General features: G+C 35.2%; 1 protein-coding gene across 12 annotated transcripts in view; it reads right to left on the reverse strand.

Annotated features, from left to right (window-relative positions):
• The window catches only part of CCDC7 (coiled-coil domain containing 7), a 257,870-nt gene that overhangs the window by 22,930 nt on the left and 207,234 nt on the right, over positions 1-27,706 (reverse strand). For 11 of the 12 annotated variants that reach the window (XM_070472033.1, XM_070472029.1, XM_070472034.1 and 8 more), the window contains 8 exons: positions 26,214-26,321; positions 18,785-18,868; positions 15,141-15,221; positions 10,529-10,612; positions 5,578-5,661; positions 4,020-4,103; positions 2,382-2,465; positions 850-972 (listed from right to left, as the gene is read on the reverse strand). In XM_070472033.1, the coding sequence (XP_070328134.1) occupies positions 850-972; positions 2,382-2,465; positions 4,020-4,103; positions 5,578-5,661; positions 10,529-10,612; positions 15,141-15,221; positions 18,785-18,868; positions 26,214-26,321 (732 nt within the window). The remainder of the gene's footprint in view (positions 1-849; positions 973-2,381; positions 2,466-4,019; positions 4,104-5,577; positions 5,662-10,528; positions 10,613-15,140; positions 15,222-18,784; positions 18,869-26,213; positions 26,322-27,706) is intronic. The other variant, XM_070472032.1, reaches the window with a different exon arrangement.

Raw genomic sequence — 27,706 nt, forward strand, 5'->3', positions numbered from 1 at the left:
CCCAGATGTAATGTGTACATTTTGATGAATTTTAAAATAGGCATACAACCTGTGATGCCATCATCACAATCAAGGTAATAAACATGTCTATCACCTATAAGAGACTTCTCCTATCTCCTTGCTTTTTTATGTGTATGTCATAAAAACACTTAGCACAAAGCACTCCTGTCTTAACAATTTTTACATGCACAATACTTCATTGTTAACTGTAGACGTAATGTTTTACAGAGATCTCTAGAATTTACTCAACTAATATAAATGCGACTTTATATCCATTGAACAACTACCCACTTCTCTCTACCCCTACCCCTGGAAACAACCATTTTATTCTCTGGTTCTGTGAGTTTGACGACTGATAAAATGCTAGATTAAAAATGTCTTTTAAAAAGTATTGCTGAGATGGCATAAAAACATTCTCTAGAGACTAGAAAGGAATTAAAGCATTTAACTTGAGAATTTCTGCTAAAAAGGGGTATATATATTTGTATGCATGTACATTTTTAATAAATTTGACTGACCTACAGTAATGTGGGTAGTGGGGAGGAAGACAGGTGGGAAGTTTCACAATAAAGAATAATAAAAAAATAAAGAGGGCACAATAAAACATTTTAGAATATATTTGTACAGATCATCATTATATATTCTTTATGACTGTGTATAATAAAAGCTGAGAAAGGAGGGATTGGGATTGTAAAATCACACAAAGGGAACCATTAGAATGTTGTGTGTTTTCTGTTAATTTTCTTATTTTCTGGATGTTTAAAATATTTTATAGAATAAATTTTAAAAACATACTACAAAAGTAATCTAAATAATTAGATATCTATTTTATACTGTTATATCTTTTACCTTGATTGCCAAGTTGTGAAAAATTGATCACGTTCATTGGGAATTTACTTCCTGCGATGTGCCCAGTAAAAAACTCTGCTTGATGTTGTGTGGACATATCTTTATTTTTAAATACATTCACTCCTAATGTAAAATTTAAAAAGAGAAATTTCACAAAGACACTATAACTATTTGCACACTACTCCCCATCCTTCATGCATTAGTCTTCATTTTGGCAACTGTAAATTTTTCTTTCCACATATATGTGGCCACTTTTCTATCATTCCAATTTCTATAAACAATTTCTTCATTTTCTCTTCCTTTTTGTTGTTCTGTTTTCTTAGATAGCATCTCACTTAATTTCAAAATTTAATCCAATCACCTTTTATATTCATTTCTATATTTGCATATTCATTTCTATATTTGATCTGTATTCTCCTTTCAGTACTTTTTCCCTTAACAGTTTATATTGCTTCAATTTTATTCAGGGCATTTAATTATAAACTCCTCATTAATAAGTAGGTATAAAATAATTAAATAAATTAATTTCATTCTTAAGGTGCATGACATTTCAAATCGGATGGAAATAAGAGCAAATTCTTGGTGTGCCTAAGGATGTTACTCAAAATTGAGAAGGATTAATAAGCAACACTGAAGCCAAAGTAACTGAAAGAACCTACATAAAAATACTCTGAAAATTAAAGACATGGAAAAATGTCTTATCCTAATATACTAAATTTATCACAGCAAAACAGAAAACAAATTTAACTGCTTAGTTCCTACAATTTCAGTTTTACACTTCTGGGTTTTTCTCGGTTAAAAGTTGTCAGTAAATAATTTTTATTCGGTTATTTTTAACAATTTTTTTTCAGGAATAGAAGTGAGATTGTAAGAAAATAAGGCATTCAAAAGCAAAGTCTCATAAATCTCACTTTAAATGTTAAATTTCAGTGAAAACACATATTTTGGTGCTTAAATCTGAGGATTCAGTTACTTTCAAATTCTGACTTTCAGCATCACTTTTGCAAAAAGTTCATTCTTCCACCAAAGAGAAATGTATCTAACCCTGTTACTCCAGGACTAAAGCTGTCTCTGTGAATTGTAAACTCAGCTAGAGAACTTCACTTTAGTAGAGATAAATCTACACACAAGATTAATTATGTAGGGAAAATTGAATAAAATAAATGCTATATTCCTATTCTTATACCACTTATCAACTAGCCTTTTTGCTTTTTCAATTTCAAAGCAACACTCTTCTAAGCCAGCAAGAAAGTGAGCAGATTAGCAGTTTGAAATACTTAAACCAAGCATATTCTAAGGTCATTAGAGCATTGGATTATATGAATTACTTTCCAAATGTATGAGCTTACAACTAAATAAAATCTAGGTAAATTTCCATTGATAGCAAATACAAGACTTTAATGTTAATTATAAGATGAAATTCATGAAGATTACTCCCCATTAATATTAACATACAGTTATTGCTATCATTAGTTAAATCACAGAGAAGACATAAACCATAAATATTAGACTTGACAAATTCTTGATCTTACCAGGGTGACTTTTATGATATGTCTTGATTTTACTATTTTCTTTTTCACTTTCAACAGTATCTGTCATATATTCCTTATCAGTTGCTGTAGATATAAAACAAATTTCAAAACACTTTCTAAGGTAACCATTAACACACATGTATGTGTGTCTGCGTATGTGGTACTAAGCTACTTAGTACTTGTTATTATGGATGACAATATAATATCTGCACTGCACAATCATAAACCATTAGAATTTGAAGGGTTCTTAGCAATCATATAAGCCTCAAGAAACTTAAGAGATGTTTTGAGATTTGATTGAGAACACACACCAAAAAAATACAAAATTAAGCACAAGCTGAGGCCCCATAATTCCTTAACCAGTGCTTTTTCTACGTGATGCCATGTCTCACACAAACCTTAATCATCTTGGGGAGTTCACATTAATGATATAACTGCCAAGTTTACACTAAGAGGACACTCATCCTTTAAGAATATACCTATGAGTGGAACATGAAATTTTCCCCTTGCCCACTGGTCAAGTTACAAACCATGGTCACAGGCAGAAATTCTTTGACTCTCTTAAGAGTGCTTTATGCCATTTTTAAGGTTATGTAAGTCCAGTAGATATCAATGATGCAGAAGAACAACAAGATACTCTGTGGTCTAAGAAAAACCGCCTATCAGGTCATCTTATAATGTATACTTTTCCGCTGGGGAGGGGGAAGTGGGTAAATCTGCTGCAGTACCAGCACCAGGACTGCATCCCACTCCCTTTGAGTTTTTATGTGATTTGTAGATTTGGCAGGATTTAGTTAACTACAAACTAGGTCAGAGGAGAGGAAACTGCATGAAAGTTATTAAACAAAAATTCATACTGAAAAAGTGGTAAGTAGGACTGGTGACTTGGGCCAAATAATGTGTCCAATGTTTTGTGGATGGAAGGTGGTTCCAAAGAACACAAACCAAAAGTTGGAAACCTATCCTGAACCTGACACCATAAGGGGATCTTACTATTAATACTTTGTTGTAATGGCTGAGAGCAGGAGGAAGTATTAAAGACCCTACAGAGGAGATATAACTGAGGCTCTCTGGTTTTCTGCCTCCCTTAATATCACATCAAAGATCAAGGAGCAGTGTGTCAAACACCATTACACCAGACAAGCGGAAACAAGTGTAAACTATGAACTATGTAACAAGACTACAGATCTCTACTTCACCTGAGATACTGAAAATATGCTTGGTATTTTAATTATATACAGGGAATTAGTAAGCAATGAAATAACTATCCAGTAAGTCTTTTAATCTCATTCATAAACTAGACTTTCTGCTTTTCCAAATATAAAGCAACTAGCCTGAAAATTAAAAAAAAAAAGAGAGTAGCACTTGAAATGCTTTCATTAAGTATATTCCAAGCTCACTATACCACTGAAATTTTGAGGATCACTTTTTAAAAGAAGGAGTTCTGAAATTTAAAATATGTAACTAATTTTCCATTGATAATAACTGTTGGAGTTATAGCAGTTCTAACTCTAGAATGGAATTTATGAAGATACTGTATCCTGTAATAACAGCATATAGGTACTATAATCAGATTCAAATTCAAACTCTGGAGAAGATAAATAAGCCAGAATAGACTTGCAATATTCTTACTCTTACCAGGATGACTCTTGAATTGTGTCTTGATATCACTCTTTAGTATACTTCTTCCAACAGCATCTGGGAAGTGCTCTGTAACAGTGTCTATAGAAATAAACAGTTCAAAACACTTTCATAAGGTAAATATCAACATGTAGTTGTGTGAGTTTGTGTGTAATAATCCTTTAATTAGCATTTTATTATAGAAGAAGAATTATAGTGAAATGTCTTACTTACAGAAGCAAAACACCTTAGAACTGGGAGAGCCATTGGCAACCATATAAGCCTCATTATATTGTACCTTAGAAATGTTTATTAGTTTGATTAAGACCACATAGCCAAGTAGTGATAAAAGTGATCCATAGACTTATGCCTCATAATTCTTTAATTAGGACTTTTTCCATAAAACACACAGTCTCTTTGCAAATTTAATTCATCCTAGAGAGTTTATCTTAATATAACTTTTCTTGTGTACATTAAAACTACATTCATATGGTAAGACTTCCCCCAATGCCGCCAGCTCCGGACACAGTTGCTGGTGAACAGGAGGTCTGCTAAAACTTGAGTGGATGAACAAATGAATACTTTCAAGGTGGAGAAGAGTATCATGCATTTAATACCACTTTTACTCACTTGCTTCCCTTGTAGCTCAGTCAGTAAAGAATCTGCCTGCAGTGCAGGAGACCCGGGTTCAATCTCTGGGTTGGGAAGATCCCCTGGAGAAGGGCATGGCAACCCACTCCAGTATTCTTGCCTGGAGAATCCCATGGACAGAGGAACCTGGTGGGCTACAGTCCATGCAGTTGCAAAGAGTTGGACATGACTGAAGTGACTTAGCACGGATATTTTAGATAATATATCACAGTATTTCTGGATTCTGATTTGTCTCCCCATATAAGGCTTGTTGTTTAGTGTGTTCGCTTGCTTGTTTGCTTGTTTGTTTACAGTGATTTCTCAGAAGTGTCTTGCTAACATCTCTTTTCTCCTGAGGTGTGACGCCTCACCCATTGCTCCTTAGAGGGCACATCTTCAGGCATGCACACAGCAGCTTCTTGGTGTCTGTAGTAACAGGGCTCTGTCTGAGTGTCTGTTTTCCTTTTATCTCTATTTAGACATCTTCTTTCAATATCACAGAAAACACCATAAAGAAACGTGTGTAATGCTGTTACTACAGGTCTAATAAAGAGGGAACTGATAACCACTGAGACGTTATAGTCTTATCACATTCCTTAGCTAGCCTTTCTGCACTTGCAAATTCAAGAGAAATGTCTACCTAAGCTGAAAACAGAAAGTGAACAGAATATAATTGGGGATATTTTTACCAAGCATATGCTAAGTTTATTAAAGGACTGGTTTTTATGGATTACATCCTAAATGAATGAGTTCTACCATTAATAATATGTAGATAGTTTTACACTGATATTTAATATAAAACTAATTCAAGGAAAAAATTCTTGAAAATTTCAGCCCATGTAATAATAAAACATAGATACTGATGTTATTTATGACTCTTATTTAAATACCTCTAGAGAAGATAAGTAAACCTGAAAACTTAAATTTGTAAAGTTCCTATTCTTACCAGGGAGATTCATTGATTGCATCTTGAATTGTCCCTTTATTACACCTCTTCCAGTTTTACTTCTCAAGCCTTGTATATTAGTCCCTGTAGAAAAGAACAAATTTCAAAACACTTTACAAGGTAACTACTTCCATACAAACATGTGTGTGTGTTTGCGTGTGTGTGTTTGTGCACATGTGTGTGTGTATGACTGACCTAATTAGTATTTGCTGTTATGAAAGATGAGTTATATTGAAATGTCTGGTTTAGAGAATCACAAAACCTTAAATTAGAACACAGGAAGCAATTATTAATATGTAAGTTACATTATATTGAAGTTTAGATATATTCAGGATATGACCCAAATCAAACATTCAGGGAATGACAAATGGATGTACCACTTTGTACCTAACCAGTGTCTTTTCTATATTCCTTTTACCAGTATCTTTTCTTTAACCAGTGTTTAATTCCTTAAGCAGTGATTTTTTCCATATAATGCTCTCTCTTACACAAGCTGAAATCATTCCAGAGAATTTATGACAGTAATATAATTTCCAAGTTCACATCAAAAGTACAGTTACTCTGTAAGGATGTTCCCAATGAGGAACAACTTCACATTTTCTTCCCCATAAAGATAAGATATAAACAAGAGTTTTCTTAGTCATAGAAACTTACCATGAATCAGAAATTCTTTGACTTGCCCAGGAAAACTTTAATTCCCTTTTAGGCTACAGAACTGTAAATCATGTGGGTATCCCTGACTTAAAACAAAAAGTGCCTTGGGGATTCCTTGGGCATATATATTTCATGTCTTGCAAGGAGGAAATGGCAATATTTGTACCAGAACCAGGACTCTGTTAGGATCCATTTTCATTTGAGTTTTTATGTGGTCTAAAGTTTTTGCTATAATTGATAGCAATTAACTAAGATTAGATGACATTAAAAAATACATGAAAGTTAATTTAAAGATATTCACACTGAGAAAGGGATAATGAGGATTGGGGACCTAAAGGGCATGCACGCAGTTGCATTTTGATGCTAGTGGTTTTAACAGGGCTCTGTTTGAATACCTGTTTTCCTGGATCAGAAGTTTAGTGCGGGAAAGTTGGTTCCAGTTGAGCATGTAAATGTAGTTGGAAACCTGTCATGATCCTGACACTATTGACTAAAAGACCACTTTGAAAAAAGGGCTGAGCCCATGCATAAATGCAAAAGGTGGCACTATGATTTTGGCAGCCCAAGTGTACTACATTGCATTCTTTACAGAATACCACCTGGAACATCAATAAAAAAATGAACAAAAATGAATCAGACTGGCCAGGCAAGTCTTCAATAAATAATACTTAGTGGGAGTAATAAAATTTATAGCCACACAAAATTAGGGATTAGCATATATATTTTAGCCACTTTTGTCTTCCTCCAATTAATTAATAAGGAGAATGGAATCATTTGACTCAAGAAAGCAGAGGATCCTCAGAGAAGCTGGGAGGCAATCAGAACAGCATTTGGTCCCATTGTTGTTCAGTCATTAAGTCGTGTCTGACTCTTTGTGACCCCATGGACTGCAGCATGTCAGGCCTCCCTGTCCCTCACTGTCTCCCGGAGTTTGCCCAAGTTCATGTCCATTGAGTCGGTGATGCTATCCAACCATCTCATCCTCTGCTGCCCTCTTATTTTGTCTTCAATCTTTTCCAGCATCAGGATCTTTTTCAATGAGTTGGCTCTTCACATCAGGTGGCCAGAGAGAGGATTGGAGCTTCAGCATCAGTCCTTCCAGTGAGTATTCAGGGTTGATTTCCTTCAGTATTTGACATGGTATATTAATGCATATATATGAAATCTAGAAAAATGGTACTGATGAACCTATTTCCAGGGCAGGCATAGAGATGGAGACATAGAGAACAGACTTGTGGACACAGTGGGGGAAGGAGAGGGTGGGGCAAATTGACAGAGCAGCACTGAAATATATAACACTACTATGTGCAAAATAGATAGCTAGTGGAAAACTGCTGTCTAAAAAGGGAGCTCAGATTGGTACTCTATGACAACCTAGAGGGGTGGGATGGGGATGAAGGGGAGGGAGGCTCAACAGGGAGGGAATATATGTATACTTATGGCTGATTCACAGTGCTATATAGGAGAAACCAACAAAACATTGCAAAGCAATTATCCTCCAATTTAAAAAAAGAATAGCATTTGAGGGAAGATTGAGTTTAAGCACTATGAATTAAAAGGTTTGCACTAGAAAAATCTTCGAAATATCCCAAAGAAAAAGAAATTTAAGAAGGCAAAATTTTTGTCTGAGGAGGCTGTCTTACAAATAGCTGAGAAGAGAAGAGAAGCAAAAAGCAAAGGAGAAAGGGAGAGATATACCCAACTGAATGCAGAATTCCAAAGAAGAGCAAGGAGAGATAAGAAAGTCTTACGTGAACAATGCAAAGAAACAGAGGAAAACAATAGAATGGGAAAGACTAGAGATCTCTTCAAGAAATTAGAGATGCCCAGGAAACATTTCATTCAAAGACGGGCGCAATAAAGGACAGAAATGGTAAGGACCTAAGAAATAGAAGAGATTACGAAGAGGTGGCAAGAATACACAGATACTCTACAAAAAAGGTCTGAATGGCCCAGATAACCATGATGGTGTGGTCACTCAGCTAGAGCCAGACACCCTAGAGTGTGAAGTCAAGTGGGCCTTAGGAAGCATTACTACAAAGAAAGCTATATGAAGTGATGGAATTTCAGCTGAGCTATTGAAAATCTTAAAATGATGTTGTTAAAGTGCTGTACTCAATATGCCAGCAAATTTGGAAAACTCAGCAGTGGCCACAGGACTGGAAAAGGTCAGTTTTCATTCCAATTACAAGGAAGGGCAATGCCAAAGAATGTTCAAACTACCATATAACTGCATTCGTTTTACATGTTGGCAAGACAATGCTCAAAATCCTTCAAGCTAGGCTTCAACAGTATGTGAACCAAGAAATTCCAGATGTACAAGCTGTATTTAAAAAGAGCAGAGGAACCAGAGATCAAATTGCCATCCTTGTTCATAGAAAAAGCAAGACAATTCCAGAAAATCATTTATTTCTGTTTCCTTAACTATGCTAAAGCCTTTGACTATGTGGATCAGAACAAATTGTGAAAAATTCTTAAAGAGGTGGGAATACCAGACCATCTTATCTATCTCTTGAGAAACCTGTATGCAGGTCAAGAAGCAATAGTTAGAACCGGACATGGAACAACAGACTGGTTCAAAGTTGGGAAAGGGGTGTGTAAAGGCTGTATATCGCCACCCTGTTAATTTAACTTATATCCAGAGTACATCATTCAAAATGTCAGGCTGGAAGAATCACAAGCTGGAATCAAGACTGCTGCAAGAAATATCAACAACCTTAGATATGCAGATGACAGCACCCTTACGGCAGAAAGTGAAGAAGAACTAAAAAGTCTCTTGATGAAAGTGAAAGAGGAGAGTGAAAAAGCTGGCTTAAAATTCAACATTCAAAAACTAAGATCATGGCATCTGTTCCTATCATTTCATGGCAAATAGGTGGGGAAAAGATGGAAACAGTGACAGATTTTATTTTCCTGGGCTTCAAAATCATTGCAGATAGTGACTACAGCCATAAAATTAAAAGATACTTGCTTCTTGCAAGAAAAGCTATGACAAACCTAGACAGTGTATTAAAAAGTAGAGGTATCATTTTTCTGTCAAAGGTCCATATAGTCAAAGCTGTGGTTTTTCCAGTAGTCATATATGGATGTGAGAGTTGGACCATAAAGAAGGCTGACACTGAAGAATTGATGCTTTCAAACTGTGGTGCTGGAGAAGACTCTTGAGAGTCCCTTGGACAGTAAGGAGATCAAACCATTCAATACTAAAAGAAACCTGTCCTGAATATTCACTGGAAGGACTGATGCTGAAGCCAATACTCTGGCCATCTGATGCAAAGAGAAGACTCACTGGAAAAGACCCTGATGCTGGGAAAGACTGAAGGCAGGAGGAGAAGGGGGCAACAAAGGATGAGATGGTTTAATTCCATCACTGACTCAATGTGCAAACTCAGTGAGTTTGAGCAAACTTCAGGAGATGGTGAAGTTCAGGGAAGCCTGGCATGCTACAGCTCATGTGGTTGCAAAGAGTCGGACATGACTTAGTGACTGAACAACGACAGCATATATAACTTTTCCATATTTTTTATACTGTTCTATACAACTGTCTTTTAAGTCAATTAATAGAAGGACAGAAAATACGCTTTCATATTGTCTTTTGAAGCACAGAATTCTTTTTTTTAAACTTTAATTCATTTCCTTCTTTTTTTTTTGACATGAACTTATTCATGTAGTAGCTATAAAGTACATTGGAAATATGTATTTTGTTTCACAAAGGAGGAGAAAAAACTGAAAAAAATATGGTTGTTTATGGAAAGCTGCACAGGAGGAGAAAGATGATGGAACAAAAGAGGATGCCACCCAAGAGTCTTGCTCTTCAGACTACAGTCTAGGTTACTATGTAAATACAGTTTATACCTTGGCCATCAGGGCCACTCTAATTACTTGAGTGTTTAGAACTTCAGAGCACTATTTTTGTTTCAAGTTTGTTTTCTGTTTCCCAAGTGAGACAACTTATTGTTTATTATTAAAGTAACATATGGTTAACTTTTAAAATTCCACACATGAGTGAAATCATATGGTATTTGTCTTTCTCTGTTTGGTTTATTTCACTGTATCACTGAATTTTTTATGGATCACTTTTGAATTGAGTAAATTCTAAAATTAACAAAATGTAGCTAATTCCCCACTGACAGTAACTGCTAGAATTCTAGTAATTATAGGAGGGAATTGATGACACTTTTTAATCCTGTAATAATAGCATATAGGCGCTGTAGTCACTAAAGATGCAAAGTTAAATAAACTTCAGAGAAGCTATTAATGAAAACAACAGGAAACAGACTCAAAATATTGTTCTTACCAAGATAGTTCTTGGGTTGCGTCTTGAATTCACTCTTCAAAAAACGTCTTCCAATAATATCTGGTAATAGCTCTGTATCAGACGCTACAGAAATAAACAGTTTCAAGATACATTTGTAAGCTAAACATTAACATGTGTATGTTTATTTGTGTGCATGGAATATGTGTGTATTCTTATTAGATATTTTTATTATAGGAGAAGAATTATAAATGAAATGCCTGGACTGCACACATATGACTTAAGAATTAGAAGTCTTATAAACCTCATTATATTGAGGCTCAGAAATGTTTAGTGATTTCACCAAGGCCATATATCTAGTAACAACAAACAAAATTGATCCAAAGACTGATGCCTCATAGTTTCTTAACTAGGAACTTTTCCATAAAATACAAAGTCTTTCACAAATTGAAGTCACCCTAGAGACTTCATTTTTCACTTTTACTTAATAAATATAACTTTCTTGTGTATATTAGAAAACATTCATATGGCAGGGATGTACCTGGTGAGGTGGGATATAACAATTTTTCATTTTTACATTTGGCAGTACATTCAACTTCTTTCCTCTTAGTTTCTGACTTTCAAATTTCATTTAGAGCATTTAGTTATAAATTTACCATTAATAAATAAGTATGAAATAACTAACAATTTTGTTATTAAATAGCAGGACATTTTAAAATGAATGGATATAAAAGAAAGCACTTATGCTGTGTCTAGGTTTTCATTCAAAACTGACAAGGACCTCTATTAATAAGCAACACTGAAGCAAAAATTAATTGAGAGAACATAATCAAAAATACTCTGAAGTAAAACATAAAACACATTTAACTGCATGGTTCAAACAATTTCACTTTTATACCACCAGCTTTTCCCCACTTAAAAGTTGTTGGAGTAAATAAGTTTTATTTGATTCATTTTTAACATTACTTTTTTTAGAAATTAAAATGAGAATGTAATAAAATAAACGAATCAAAAGCAAATAAATTTCAGAAACCTTGCTTAAATATTAAACTTCAGTGAAAACACAATTCTATGCTTTTCTCTGAGGGTTCAATTACTTTGCAAGTCTAGTTTTCAGCATTAGTTCTGTAGAAAGTTCACGACCATAGGAGTTCCTGCACCAAAGAGAAATGATCTAACTCTGTTATTCCAGGACTAAAGCAGTGTTAGTGAACTGTAAACTCTGCTAGAGAACTCTACTTAGTAGAGATACGAATTTACATGCCATCTTAATTATGTAGAGGAAATTGGTAACCAATGAAGTAACTGTTATATTCCTTATCTCATCAACTGGCTTTTTTTCTGTTTTGCTTTTTCCATTTTAAGCTAGCAATGAAAGTGGTTAGAAGAGCAGTTGGAAACACTGAAACCAATCATTTTCTAAAGTCATTAGAGCACAGGATTATATGTATTACTTTACAAATACTTTAAAGTTAATAACATGCAGCTAATTTTCCACTGATAGTAAATACTAGAGTTTAATTATTAGAGGGAATTCATCTTTTTCCCTGTTAATAGCAAAATATAGTTACTGTTGTCATTAATTGTTCATAGTTAATTAAATCCCAGAAAAGACATAAACCATAAGTATTACTTGAAAAACTCTTGTTCTTATCAGTGTGATTCTTTGTGTCTTTGACCAATTACTTTTTCTCTTCTAACTGTATCTGTCATGCATTCTATATCAGTCTCTATAGATATAAAACAAATTTCAAAACACTTTCTAAGGTAACCATGAACACACATGTATGTCTATCATTGTATCTATGTGTAGTACCAAGTTAATTAGTATTTGTTATCACAGAAGAGAAAGCATACATCTGCATTGCATGGTCATAAAACATTAGAATTTGAAGGGTTATCAGCAATCATATAAGCCTCATGATATAGAAGCTTAGAGATGTTTTGAGATTTGATTGAGAACACACATCAAGAAAATACAAAATTAAGCACAAGCTGAGGCCCCATAATTCCTTAACCAGTGATTTTCTACGTGATGCCATGTCTCACACAAACCTTAATCATCTTGGGGAGTTCACATTAATGATATAACTGCCAAGTTTACACTAAGAGGACACTCATCCTTTAAGAATATACCTATGAGTGGAACATGCCATTTTTCCCCTGCCCACTGGTCAAGTTACAAACCATGGTCACAGAAAGTTATTACCAGGCAGAAATCCTTTGACTCTCTTAAGAGTGCTTTATGCCATTTTTAAGGTTATGTAAGTCCAGTAGACATTAATGATGCAGAAGAACAACAAGATACTCTGTGGTCTAAGAAGAACTGCCTATAGGTCCTCTTACAATGTATACTTTCCGTGGGGGAGGGGGAAGTGGGTAAATCTGCTGCAGTACCAGCACCAGGACTGTATCCCACTCCCTTTGAGTTTTTATGTGATTTGTAGATTTGGCAGGATTTAGTAACTACAAACTAGGTCAGAGGAGAGGAAACTGCATGAAAGTTATTAAACAAAAATTCATATTGAAAAAGTGGTAAGTAGGACTGGTGACTTGGGTCAAATAATGTGTCCAATGTTTTGTGGATGGAAGGTGGTTCCAAAGAACACAAACCAAAAGTTGGAAACCTATCCTGAACCTGACACCATAAGGGGATCTTACTATTAATACTTTGTTGTAATGGCTGAGAGCAGGAGAAAGTATTAAAGATCCTACAGAGGAGACATAACTAAAGCTCTCTGGTTTTCCTCCACCTGGTATAGGTAAGAATGACAAGTACAGTTGATGCCTATATAAACAAGGAAGCATTAAGAAGAGCATCTAATAGCAGAATTAAGGATGAGGGAAAAAAGGTACGTGCTAGAGGAATCTGTAATCTAGTAAGAATTACAATTCTCCTCCTTCACAATACTTTCTCACTGCTTAATTTATTTTTTACACCGACTTTTCCTGAAGTTTCTAGTATGTGATTCAAACTTTGTTTCTTTGCCTGCCAAATTTTGGGGGATAAATACTGGGCATTCTGGATAATATAAGAAATCTAGATACTGAGTTCCCCTCCTCTTTGGAGGCATGTTGTTGCTGCTTGCCTCATTATTTGTTTAGTGACTTGGCTGGAATGTGTGAAAGTGTGAAACTGTTAGTCATTCAGTCATGTCTGACTCTTTGTGACCCCATGGACATTAGCCCATGAGGCTCCTGTGTCCATAGGATTTCCTAGACAAGAATACTGGTGGTAGCCATTCCCTTCTCCAGGGGATCTTTCCAACCCAGGGATCACACCTGGGTTTTCTGCATTGCAGGCAGATTGTTTACCTGAGTTACCAGGGAAGCATATATTCTGTTGTTGAGAAGTCTCCTTCTCTACAGCATGAAGCTTCTAATGTTGCTCCTCCGGAAGCACAGACTTGGGCAAAGAGTTACCTTTGATGACAGCTGTTTTTCCTTGTGAGTATCTTTTCCTTTACTTTTCTGTCAAGCTCTCTGCCTCCCTTAATATCACATCAAAGACCAAGGAGCAGTGTGTCAAATACCATTACACCAAGACAAGGGGCAGCAGTGTAAACTATGAGCTACACAACAAGATTAAAGATCAATATTTCACCAGAGTTACTGAAACTGTGCCAGGTATTTTAATGACTTAGAGGGAATTAGTAAGCAGAGAAATCTCCATTTTAATTCCATTGATAAAACTAGCTTTTCTGCTTATGCAAATACAAAGCAGCTATCTTTCTAGCCTGAAAAAGAAAGTGAATAGAATAATATTTCAAATGCTTCTGGCAAGCATATTCCAAACTTACCATAGCATTGAATTTCTAAGGATAAGTTTTAAGTGAATGAGTTTTAAAACTTATACTGTGTAGCTAATTTTCTACTGTTAGTAACTGCCGGAATTCCACTAATAATAGGAGTGTTAGGTAGTTAGAATAGAAAACAGGAGTCCAAATTGGTGGTGGCTAAAAGGGCAACCCACTTCAGTATTCTTGCCTGGAGAATCCCACGGACAAAGGAGCCTGGTGGGCTACAGTCCATGGGGTAGCAAAGAGCCGGACACGACTGAGCGGCTAACACACACAAAAGACAAGGAAGGGAAAATCCTGCAAAAATAGAACAAAGAAAGGTCAAAGGAAGGTCCGAGGACCTGCGTGAGGACTTCAGGTAGAACAGCACTCCTGGCTAAGCCCAATTTGCATAGGGCAGGCCCAGGGGGAAGAAAAAAACATATAAAAAGAGGAGCCAAAGGGCTCTCTCTCTCCTGCGCGCTGGGGTGCTTTTCTCTTCGTGTCTTTGGGTCGACATGCCCTCATGCCTGGAAGATGGATTTTCCTGCTATTATCTAAATAAAATAGAGCTGTGACACTGAGCTGTAACGCTGATTTGTCTAAAAGCTGTAACACGGTCCATTCGAGACCTGAGAGCTAGAACAGGGTCTGTCCAAGACCTGAGAGCTGTGACATGCAGAGGGCTTTAGTGTCTGTCACCCCAAATCTTTGTGACGAGACAGAACCGAGCAGCATACACTCGCCTGATGAACTGATGAAACCACTGCGGCCTGTAATAATAGAATATAGGTACTATACTCATTTAGACACAAATTTAAACTCCAGAGAAGATAAATAAAGCAGAAATAGACTTGAAATACTCTTGTTCTTACCAAGATGGCTCTTGGATTTTGTCTTGATTTTGCCCTTTAGAATACTTCCAGTAGCTTCTGCATAGCGCTCTGTATGAGTCTCTATAAACAGTTTCAAAACACTTTTGTAAGGTATATATTAACATGTGTTTCTCTATGTGTGTAGTACTTCTTTAATTATTGTTTTAATATTATAGAACAGAATTAAAATGAAATGTCTGGATTGTAGTATCACAGAACCTTAGAATTGGAAGGGCTGTAAGCAATCACATAAGCCTCGTTATACTGAGGCTTTCTGCCTGCAATGCAGGATATCCAGGTTTGATCCCTGGGTTGGGAAGATATCCTGGAGAAGGGAATGGCAACCCATTCCAGTATTCTTGCCTGGAGAATTCCATGGATGGAGAAGCCTACAGGGCTACAGTCCATGGGGCCGCAAATAATCGAACACGACCAAATGACTAACACACAGAGAAATAATTTTGACCAAGGCCACATATCTAGGTAACAACAAAGCTGATCTATAAATTGATACTTCATAGTTCTTTAACCAGAGCTTTTTCCATAAAATACAAACTTTTTGCAAACAAAAGTCATCCTAGAGAGTTAATCTTAATAAATAGTGTGCACATTAAGAACACATTCACATGGTAAGGATATACCTGGTGATGTAGAACATAATATTTTTCCCCAGGGTCAAGATGCAAATGATAGGCATCATAGTCACAGGAAGTTACTGTGAGCCAGAAATTCTTTGACTTGTCCAGGAATATTTTTTTTAAAAGGTTATATAGCTAAGTCAAGTAAGCATCAGTGATGGGAAAGAAAAACAAGTAATTTGTGGACAGAGATAAAATACTCTCCCAGGTTCTCTTAGCACATAGACCTTCTCCCCTGAGGAGGAGGAAATGGGTCATTTGCAGGAATGTGAGCACTGGTACTGCATCCCTTTCCATTTGAGTCTTTACATGGTTTTTACTTTTTGCTGGATTCAGAAATGATGATCTATGTTTGGTATCAGAAAAAAAGTTATTTAAAAGAATTTTATATTGTGAAAGGAATAATCAGAATTGGTGACTCTGGGTCAACCTGTTAGGTAAAGTATTGGGTGGGCAAAATTTGGTTCTAATATAGCAAGTAAGTAAAGCTTGAACTTGTTACATCCAGAACTTATACATTATAAGTCTTGCTTTGGAGAACTGGCTGAGCCCATGAATATTTCAAGTGTGCACTATTACTGAGGCAGCACAAATTTATCACCACTGTAATCTAAACAGAGGCGAAGACCATGGGACATCATTACTAAAACTGAAGACATGCTGGATTGGGCAGAACAAGTTTTAGTAACTAAGTTACAGCATTTGTGAAAGTAATATGTACTGTAGCAACACAGAACTGGAGAACATTAGCAGACATACTTTAGCTCTCTTCTCTGGTCTTTCTCCAAAGATAAAATTAGAAGAACTGATTCACTTGATTTGAGAAAACAAAGGATCCTTAGGCAAGCAGGGAGGCAATAAATGATATAGAGCAGAGAAACCTAATCTATTAAGAGCCACAATTTTCTTCCTTCACAATGTTCTCCCACTGCTTTTAAGTTTTCTGTTTTTGTTTTTTAAATCCTACTCTGCTTGGGAGTTTGTTGAGCTATTTTTTTTTTTAATGTAACATGATCCATTTTAAATGTTCATTCTATGCTTATTAGTATATTCATAGAGCTGTGTAATAATCACAGTCAATTTTATAGTCTACTTTAGATTTATACTAAACAGATGAAATTCCAGGAAGATGTAGAAATTTTTTTCATATTCTACATATATAGTTCTTTTTATAATGTAATTCTTACTATCTTTTTCCAGTTTTATATATGAAGCATGTAAAAATGAATTCATTTATTAAAATTGCTTTTAAATTATTTACATAATTTTGTGCTTTATCAAGAGAAGACAAAGGATGTATGTATAGCATTTATTATTTTCACCATTTTATTTATAATACCTGTTTTTTTGTCATTATTTAAAATGACATTTTCTGCTCTTTAATCCCTCTGCTGTCCATGCTATATTTCCATACTTTAAATTTGCTCATTCTTTCGATAGTGTAAAAATACTAAACATCTCTATTGATATTTTAAAATTTCAGTTATATTTTCAACCCCAATTTCTATGTGTTCCTTTTCAAAATGATATATTTCTCTTCATATATATTCCCTATTTGATGAAGAACTGTCATGAGATCTTCCTTCCCTTCTTAATAATGTTTACACTTAGTCCTTTGAACATATATATAATAACTTCTTTTTAGTTTCATTATTTAAGTACAATAGCTTGGATCCTCACAAGCAGTTTTTGTTGTATGCATTTCTCCTTGTTATATGTCACATTTTACTGGGTTTTTTTACATGACCCATAATTTTATGGTGAAAACTGAGCATTTCAGATATGCAATATAGCATCTCTGAATACTGACTTCCTTTTCCAAGGCATGTTATTGTTATTTTCTTGCTTATATTCTTAGCTATCTAGCTGAAACATTTTACTGAAGTATTCCTTTGCAGTTTGAAGGCACAACTACTGCTCCTCAAGGGAAAAATTATTGGATATAGTGGTTTTAGCAGTGCTGTCTTTTTTACATCTCTGTTATATGGTCTCTCTTTTGATGTTATCAGTCAGTTCATTCAGTCACTCAGTTGTGTCCGACTCTTTGTGACCCCATGGACTGCAGCATGCTAGGTCTCTCTGTCCATCACCAATTCCAGGAACTTGCTCAAACTCACGTCCATCGAGTCGGTGATGCCATCCAACCATCTCATCCTCTGTCGTCTCCTTCTCCCCCTGCCTTCAATCTTTCACAGCATCAGGGTCTTTTCCAATGAGTCAATTCTTTGCATCAGGTGGCCAAAGTATTGGAGTTGCAGCTTCAGTATCAGTTCTTCCCACAAAATCAAAGGGCAGTGTGTCTATCACTTTTATAAGAATAAAGGCTGTAGCACAATCTCTGAGCTACATTAACACAACTAATGACTCTATCACAGATGAGAAGGCTAATATGCCTGATAGTTCCATCAAATAGAGAGAAATGGTAACCAATGAATTAACTCTGTGTTAAATTCACCTTGTTATTATCACATTCATCAGGAAGACTTTCTCCTTTTCTATCTAAACTAGAAAGAGAGATTAGAATAGAATTAAATACACTTGAAGTGAAGTGGCTCAGTTGTGTCTGACTCCGCAATCCCACAGACTGTAGCCTACCAGGCTCCTCTGTCCATGGAATCTTCCAGGCAGGAATACTGGAGTGGGTTGCCATTTTCTTCTCCAGGGGATCTTCCCAACTGAGGGATTGAACCTGGGTCTCCTGCATTGCAGGCAGATGCTTTACTATCTGAGCTACCAGGGAAGCCAGGATGCATCAAGTATATTCCAAGTTTATTACAGCATTTCATTTTATGGTTTAATTTTTACATGGATCCTTTTGAAAAATCATATCTAGCTAACTTTTAGATTTCTAGTAAATACCATAGTACAACTAATTATGAGGATATTCATGAAGATTTTACCTATATAATAACAACATTCAAGTACTCTTATCATTAAAAATTCATACTCAAACTCCAAAAAAGGTAAAGAAACTATAAAGATCAGACTTGGAAAGATTAGACTTACCAGGGGGAAACTTGGTTAGGGTCTTATTTTCCACTATCTGTATATGTCTTCCAACAGTATCTTTCAAGTGTTCTAGATCAATTTCTATGGAAATAAACATACCAAAACACTTTGTAAAGTAACCCTAACATATGAGTGTTTCTCTTTGTATGTGTGTGTGTTCATGTGTGGTACTATCTTAATTAGCCTAGTTATTAATATGCATTATAATGGAATATTTTGGTTGCAGAATCATTAAACCTTAGAATTAGAATGGCTGTTAGCAATCATTAAGTCTCCATATATTGAGACTTAGAGACATTAACAATTTGACCAAGACTGTTTATCCAGATAATGAAAAACCTGATGCACAACCTTATGCCTTTAACCAGTGCTTTTTCCATACAGTGCCACCTCTTGAACTAAATTAAAATATCCTGGAGAGGTTATGATAATAATCAACTGTTAAGTTTAAATTAAAATCAAAATCATACTATAGGGATATATACTAGTGATATGGAACACATTTTTTTCCTCAGGCTATGTTACAAACTAGGGTCTCCATGGAAATTTACTATGGGGCAGAAATTCTTAGATTTTCCAGGAATATTTTAATACCCCTTTTATGTTACTTAAGCATAAACAAAGTAGGCATCAGTGATGTAAAAGAATATCAGAGTATGTTGTAGACTGAAAAAAACGTGCTTTCCTAGGTCCCTTTAGCATGTAGACCTGGTAGCCTGGAGGAAGAAATGGTTAAACTTGTAGAAGTACCTGGATTGAGACTGGGTCTCTTTTGAGTTTTATGTCATTTGAAATTTTTGCTTGATTTAAATTGCAACTAGGTCCAATTATGAGAAAAATACACTAACATTATTAAAGGAGAGTTTATATTGAAAGGAATAATGAGGAATGATGAACTACTGGATTTAAAATATTGTGGCTAATTTGTTTCTAGCAGAGTGTGTACCTGAAGTTAGAAACCTGTTACGACTAAGATGCCCAGATGGAAGTCTTTCTTTGGAGAATGTATGAGCCAGTAAATATTTAAAAGGTTGTGCTATTTGTGGAGAGGTGGTTACCTGCTGCAGCACCACCGCCAAAATGCAAAAACAGTGTGCCTGGTTAGGCAGAACAAGTTTTCCATAATTAACAACATTTTGTGAAAGTGATAAGATGTATAGCAAAATGAAACTGGGGAGTATTAGCAAATACATTTTAGTTTCTCTGGTTCTCTCTCCAAATGGTATACGTAACAAGGACTTGCTCATTTGCATTAAGGAAGCAAAGATTCCTTAGATAAGTAAGAGGCAATGAGGATAGCATCTGAGGGAAGGTTAGGTTAAGTACTATCAATTAAAAGACATATGCTAGAGAAATGTATAATCTAGAAAAGTCAGAGTTTTCTCTTTTATCATATCCTCCCACTTTTCAAATCCTTTTTTATTCTATTCTTCTTGACATTCATTGAGTTAGTTTTAAAAAATATATAATATATTATATAATTTTGCCCATTTAAAGTGTTCATTTCAATGTTTTAAAAAATATATTCAGTTATATGACCATCACCACAATTAATTTTAGAAGAGACTAACAGTGTTCTTACCAAAAAATGAAAATTATATGACATGATGGAAGTGTTAGCTAACACTGGGGTGGTCATCATATTGCAATGTACAAATGTATCAACATATCATAAATGTTAAACACAATGTTATAGATCAATTTCTTCACAATAAAAAAAGAATATACATCAGAATTATGCTGAGTAAATTCTAGTAATTACAGTGAGGTATAGAAACGCTACCCTTTTATAGCATTATTCCCTCCTCTATATTTTTGCACCATTGTTACATATATTATAAATATAATAACTTATAACCTATAAATATATTCATTGCTTTGTTAAATTTATAATTATTATCTATGTATATGTTTTAATACTATCTTTTATAATGACAGAATTACTTTAACCCAGTCTCTTTTTTATGGGGTTCAGATTATGGGGTTCACTTGCTTTCAGCCTGAAGAACTTTCTTTTGTACTTTTCATAAAGTGAGTCTGCTAGCAATGAATTTTTTCAGCTTTTTATGTTTTAAAATCTCTTTACTTCACTTTTATTTTTTGAGAGGTAATTTGGCTGGATATAAAATTTGGGGTTTATCCCTTTTTTTCTTTTGCATTTTGGTCATCCTATTGCATTTCATTCTCCATAGTTTCTAATGAAAAGTCAGCCATCAATCTTATTGGAGTTCCCAATAGAGTAGAAATGGCAGTTTTCCAGAGTGTATATACTGATATATACTGTTACCAGCCGTTTCTGAAAGTTCTAGTTGCTCTACAATATTATCATGACTTGATTCTGTCATTCTTTGATTTAAACTCAATTATGGTATGTCATAAAATCCTCATGAATTTAACTCCAATTTTCTAGATTACTAATAAGACTGTACCATTTTCAAATGTTTATTAGTCATTTAGATACATTCTTAATTTGTTACAGTGCTTTTGATTTCTAGCATTTGATTATTTCTTAGAGATTTACTCTATGAATATATTACATATATATTCTTTCATATAGTCTACATTTTTGCAAGGGCCCTTATTATATTAGTCATAGTTAAGTTAAATTCCCAGTTTGATAATGCCAAAATTTCTGCTATATCTGCATCTGGTCTTGATGATTGCTTTGTGTCCAGCTTGCATGTTCTGCTCTTTTAGCATGCCATATACTATTTTAAAGCTAGACATGATGTATCAGGTAAAATAACTGAAGTATACAGGTTTTTATTATGATGTTTTATGTTCTTCTGGAGAGGAGTTCAGCTATATTTCTGTTTTAATGTAGCAGGTGTCACAGGCTAAAATTTCTTTTATTTTCCTTTTCTGGTCTCCTCTGTGATCTTTGGTTTTCCCTAAGGAATACTTTAACGGGCCCTGAGCACTGCAGTTTTTCCATTGGTAACCCTCTGTTTATTAAGGGGCCTTAGTAAAGTAGTTGTAAGGTATGAGAGAGAGGGAAAGCATTCTATAAACCTATGATTAGTTCTCAGTCTATTATTTACACTTTCGTCTGGGATGTGACTTTCACAATTGCTTTTCAGCATGTTTACTGAATTAGATAAAATGGAAAGGCTAAAGAGGACTAGACTTGAATATCTCCCTTCCTTGATGCTGAAAGTTCAAGAGGTTAGATTCTGGCATTTTTTTTTTTTTCTGAACATCTGTCAGGTTCCAGTAAAGTAGTTTTTCTTAAAGGTAGGCCTGTGTTAAGAAGAATGCAACTTTAGATGTTCACTTTTCTCCCCTTTGCTGAATGCATGAGTAGATTTTATTTCTGATATTTACCCAAGGTACCTGAAAGTGTATGGTATATCCAAGGTTGTATTGAGAACTTTTTTATTGCTCAACCTAGTTCATGTCCAGTTTCCAACAATTATTGAATTACTCTTTAAGTTTTCCTACTAGTTGCTGGCTCCAGTGTTAGTTTGTTTCTAAAAATATGTAATTTCCAGTATTCATCTATCTCCTCAGTTTGAGAGGGGAAATTTGCTCTTTAACCTCAATTCTTTGATGGAACTGAGAAGGGTTGTTGACTTTAAGATTCTTTAGCTTTTTTTTGGTTTGGAGTGTGGGAATGAGGACTTCCAAGTTTTTTACATGTTAAACTGGTAAGAAGTTTTGCAAGTCTTTAAAAAATAATTATTCCTATATATTGTATTTGTTTAGTACTAAAACAAATTTCATCATCACTAAAAAATGTTCATTTTCAATTTTTTGTTCTTGGTATATGGAAATAGAATTGAGTTTCCTACAGTTTTATTCTATAGGCAGTAATTTTAATAAATACAGTTGATACAAGAGTTTATCTGTAAACTATAGATTCTTTTAGATTACATATCTCCTTACATTGTCTGAAATTTATGAGATTTCTTTAAATCCTTACAACTTGCGCTATTAATTTTTTGTAATATCTATGGTTGCCAGTACAAAAATGAGTAGAAATAGTGATAACAAACATACATGTCTCATTCCTAATATTGAGGGAAATATTTTACCAGTAAATTGCTGAAATCTATTTGTATTTTTTAAAAGATAAGTGTCAAAGATATATTATGAGCAAAGTTTTGTTGAAGTTTAATGATTTTTTTCTTAATTCACTAATGTTGCAATGTTTTCCTATAATGCTTTTTATTCCTGTAAAGTTGGTAGTAATATTCCCAGTTTCTAGTCTGATTTAATAGCTTGAGTCTTCTTTCTTTATTATTCATCAGTCTAGTTAAACTTTTGTTAATTTTGTTGATATAATGTGAGTCTCTTATGGACTGCATATAGTTGGATAATTCTTTTCCATTTTGTCAATCTTGTCTTTTGTTTAGAAAGCTTAATCATTTACGTTTATGGTAATTAATGAAAAGGAAAGAACTTACTTCTGCCATGTTTCTATTTGTTCTCTGTATTTCTTACATTTTTTTCTTCCTCATTTCCTCTAATATTGCCCTCTTTCATGTTCAACTGATAGTTTAAGGGACTAGTTTTGTTTTTTTTCTCATTTCCTTTGTGCATATTCTATACATATTTTCTTTTTTGTTACTAAGAGAATTATGCATAACATCTTAAAGTTATAAAAATCTAATTTAAATTGATGCCTACTTAACTTCAATAACATCCAAAAGCTGTACTTCTTCCTATATGGCTCAATCCTTTTTGATACTGATGTTATGAAGCATATCTTTATACACTGTGTGCCCAATAATACAGACATATCATTACTTTTGTATATTTTTCCTTTAAACTATTATATGAAATTAAAAGTAGAACTACAAACTAAAACTACAATAATACTGGCTTTTATATTTGAGATGTACTTATCGTATAAAGCATATATAGCATATTAAAAACCAGAGACATTGCCAACAAAGGTCCGTCTAGTCAAGGCTATGGTTTTTCCAGTGGTCATGTATGGATGTGAGAGTTGGACTGTGAAGAAGGCTGAGTGCTGAAAAATTGATGCTTTTGAACTATGGCGTTGGAGAAGACTCTTGAGAGTCCCTTGGACTGCAAGGAGATCCAACCAGTCCATCCTAAAGGAGATCAGTCCTGGGTGTTCACTGGAAGGACTGATCTTGAAACTGAAACTCCAGTACTTTGGCCACCTCATGCAAAGAGTTGACTCATTAGAAAAGACCCTGATGCTGGGGAGGGATTGGGGGCAGGAGGAGACGGGGACGACAGAAGATGAGATAGCTGGATGGCATCACCGACTCGATGGACATGAGTTTGAGTAAACTCTGTGAGTTGGTGATGGACAGGGAGGCCTGTGTGCTGCGATTCATGGGGTCACAAAGAGTCGGACACGACTGAGCGACTGAACTGAACTGAACTATCTACACTGCAGATCTTCATTTCTTCATATAGCTTCAAGTTACTGTATAACAATTTGTTTCACATCAACCTCAAGGATTCCCCTTAGCATTTTCTATTCAGTTCAGTTCAGTCGCTCAGTCGCAGTCGTATCTGACTCTTTGGGCATGGGCATGACTCAAACTCATGCCCATCGAGTCAGTGATGCCATCCAGCCATCTCATCCTCTGTCTTCCCCTTCTCCTCCTGCCCCCAATCCCTCCCCAGCATCATTGTCTTTTCCAATGAGTCAACTCTTCACATGAGGTGGCCAAAGTATTGGAGTTTCAGCTTCAGCATCAGTCCTTCCAATAAACACCCAGGACTGATCTCCTCTAGGATAGACTGGTTGGATCTCCTTGCAGTCCAAGGGACTCTCAAGAGTCTTCTCCAATACTACAGTTCAAAAGCATCAATTTTTCGGCACTCAGCTTTCTTCACAGTCCAACTCTCACATCCATACATGACCACTGGAAAAACCATAGCCTTGACTAGACGGACCTTTGTTGGCAAAGTAATGTCTCTGCTTTTTAATATGCTATCTATGTTGGTCATAACTTTCCTTCTAAGGAATAAGCGTCTTTTAATTTCATGGCTGCAGTCACCATCTGCAGTGATTTTGGAGCCCCTAAAAATAAAGTCTGACACTGTTTCCACTGTCTCCCCATCTATTTCCTATGAGGTGATAGGAGCAGATGCCATGATCTTCATTTTCTGAATGTTATAGAGCAGGTCTAATGGTAATCTTGCTAACCCTAGAAGCTCTCCTATTCTTTTGGTTGGTTTTGTGCTGGGCAATCCTTCATATTTCTACAAAATTTTCTGACCATTTTGAAGATGACTTTTTCTTAACTGGAGAATCCTCTTGGTTGCTGTAAATATTTTATTGTTTCCCAAAGTTCTGACAAAGTTAGTTCTAATGGTTTTCGGCCTTTCCCTCTCCTCACCCTTTTTCATTGTTTCAGAGATTAAAAGCTTGGGGCCTCCTAGTCTATCATTTTTTCTGATATCTGCCTTAAAATGGCTGCTCGGAAGCTGCCAATGTTACACTTAAAATTATCTTATTAGAAATTAGTTAAATATTTAGTCACTTGGTCACACGAGCTTTAGCATAGGTTTTGTTTTTGGCTGTGCCACACAACTTGTGGGATCTCAGTTCTCTGACCAGGGACTGAACCTGGCCCGTGACAGTTAAAGTCCAGAATCCTAAGCACTAGGTCACCAGGGACTTTCCTAGCATAGGTTTTTTAACTATTAGACTTTTGTCAACTTTGTGATACAAAGATCACAAAGTAGACATATTGCCTATCTAGTGATAGTTCTATTTTTTCATTGCCTTGTTATCACAACAGATGATAAGTAACAAAAACTGTGTTTTCTAAAGAACTGATCATATAGCATCTAATTTATATCATGAAAATTTACAATGTAGGGAAAAACCTTTTTTTTTTTTCATAAGCAGGTAAACTCTTAAGCATTACCTAATTAATGTTTGTTTGATGAAGTAATAAGCAGATGATGAATTCTTTTAAAGATACATATTAAATTGATATATAGACTGTTTAATAAAAGAATAAAATTATTACAGCTTTCCCTTGGTATCCACAGGGGAGAGTTCTCAGAATCCCCTGTGGATACCAAATCCTGAAGATGCTCAAGTCTCTTGAGTAAAATGCTGCAATATTTTCCTGTAACCAATGAACACTCTCCTATATACTTTAAATCATTTCTAGATTACTTATAATACATAATACAATGAAAATGCTATATAAATAGTTGTAAATGCTATCTAAACCGCTGCCAGTGCATTAACCATTGTTTTTTGGAACTTTCTGAAAAATTTTCTTATAAATATTTCTGGTCTGTGGTCAGCTGAATCTGTAGATGTGAAACCCATAGATACAGAAGGCTGACTCAGATTATTAAACTGAGAAAGGTTACCTTATGTTTGAATATCTTATTTTAGCAACTGTACAATACAGTGGAAATGCTTTAACTCTTAGAATGTGTTCTCTATTGTACCAAAACATTATAAATCTCTACTCACCTATTACTTTGTTTAAATCTAATTGAAATATTAAGTCATCAATTGATGGATTCATTTCTGGAAGATTCTTTGCTATATCTGGATGTTCTGTGGTTGTTTCCCTTTTAACTGTAAGAATAATAGATTGCCAGATTAGCTAATGCATAACTAATATTTTGTGAGGGTAAAATTATACTACATAAAGTTAATTAGAGAGATGTTACCTAACAGTTCCCCTTCACGGCTCACACCCTTGTGGCAAAGAGGCTCGCATAACTTGGTGAAGCTATGAGCTAGGCTATGCAGGGCCACTCAAGATGGACAAGTCACAGTGAAGAGTTCTGACAAAATGTGTGGTCTACTGGAGGAGGGAATGGCAAACCACACTAGTATTCTTGCTGCGAGAAACCCATGAACAATGAGAAAAGGCAAAAATATATGACATAGAAGATGAGCCCCCAGGTTGGAAGGTGTCCAATACGATACTAGGGAAGAACAGAAGGGGATTACTAATAGTTCCAGAAAGAATGAAGTGTCTGGGTCAAAGTGGAAATGATGCCCAGTTGTGGATATGTTGGGTGGTAAAATAAAGTCCAGTGCTGTAAAGGACAATACTGCATAGCAATCTGGAATGTTAGGTCCATGAATCAAAGTAAATTGGACCTGGTCAAGCAGGAGATGGCAGGAGTGCACATCAACAGCTTAGGAATCAAAGATGTTGTTTGATTTAGTGAGTTAAAATGGAAGGGAATAGGAGAATTTAACTCAGATGACCATTATATCTACTACTGTGGGCAAGAATCCCTTAGAAGAAATGGAGTAGTCCTCATCGTTAACAAGAGAATCTTAAATGCAGTACTTGGGTGCAAACTCAAAAATGACAGAATGATCTCAGTTCGTTTCCAAGGAAGATATTCAACATCACAGTAATCCAAGATTATGTCCCAACCACTAATGCTGAAGAAGCTAAAGTTGACCAGTTCAAGACCTACAAGACCTTCTACAGCTAATACTAAAACAAGATGTCCTTTTCATTAGAGGGGATTGAAATGCACCAGGAGGAAGTCAAGAGATACCTAGAATAAAGGGCAAGTTTGGCCTTGGAGTATAAAATGAAGCAGGGCAAAGGCTAACAGAATTTTGCCAAGAGAACAGACTGATTAAACCAAACACTCCTTTCCAACAACACAATGAGATGACTCTATATATGGACATCACTAAATGGTCAATACCCAAATCAGACTGATTATATTCTTTGCAGCCAAATACGGAGAAGCTCTATACAATCAACAAAAACAAGACCAGGAGCTGACTAAGGCTCAGATTATCAGCTCCTTATTGCAAAATTCAGGCTTAAATTGAAAAAAGTAGGGAAAATCACTAGGCTATTCAGGTATGGCCTAAATCAAATCCCTTATGACTATACAGTGGAACTGTCAAATAGATTCAAGGGATTAGATCTGGTAGACAGAGAGAACAACTATGGATGGAGAATTGTGACACTGTACAAGAGA

Source organism: Odocoileus virginianus, chromosome 9 (assembly GCF_023699985.2).
Source record: "Odocoileus virginianus isolate 20LAN1187 ecotype Illinois chromosome 9, Ovbor_1.2, whole genome shotgun sequence".
Lineage (NCBI taxonomy): Eukaryota > Metazoa > Chordata > Mammalia > Artiodactyla > Cervidae > Odocoileus > Odocoileus virginianus.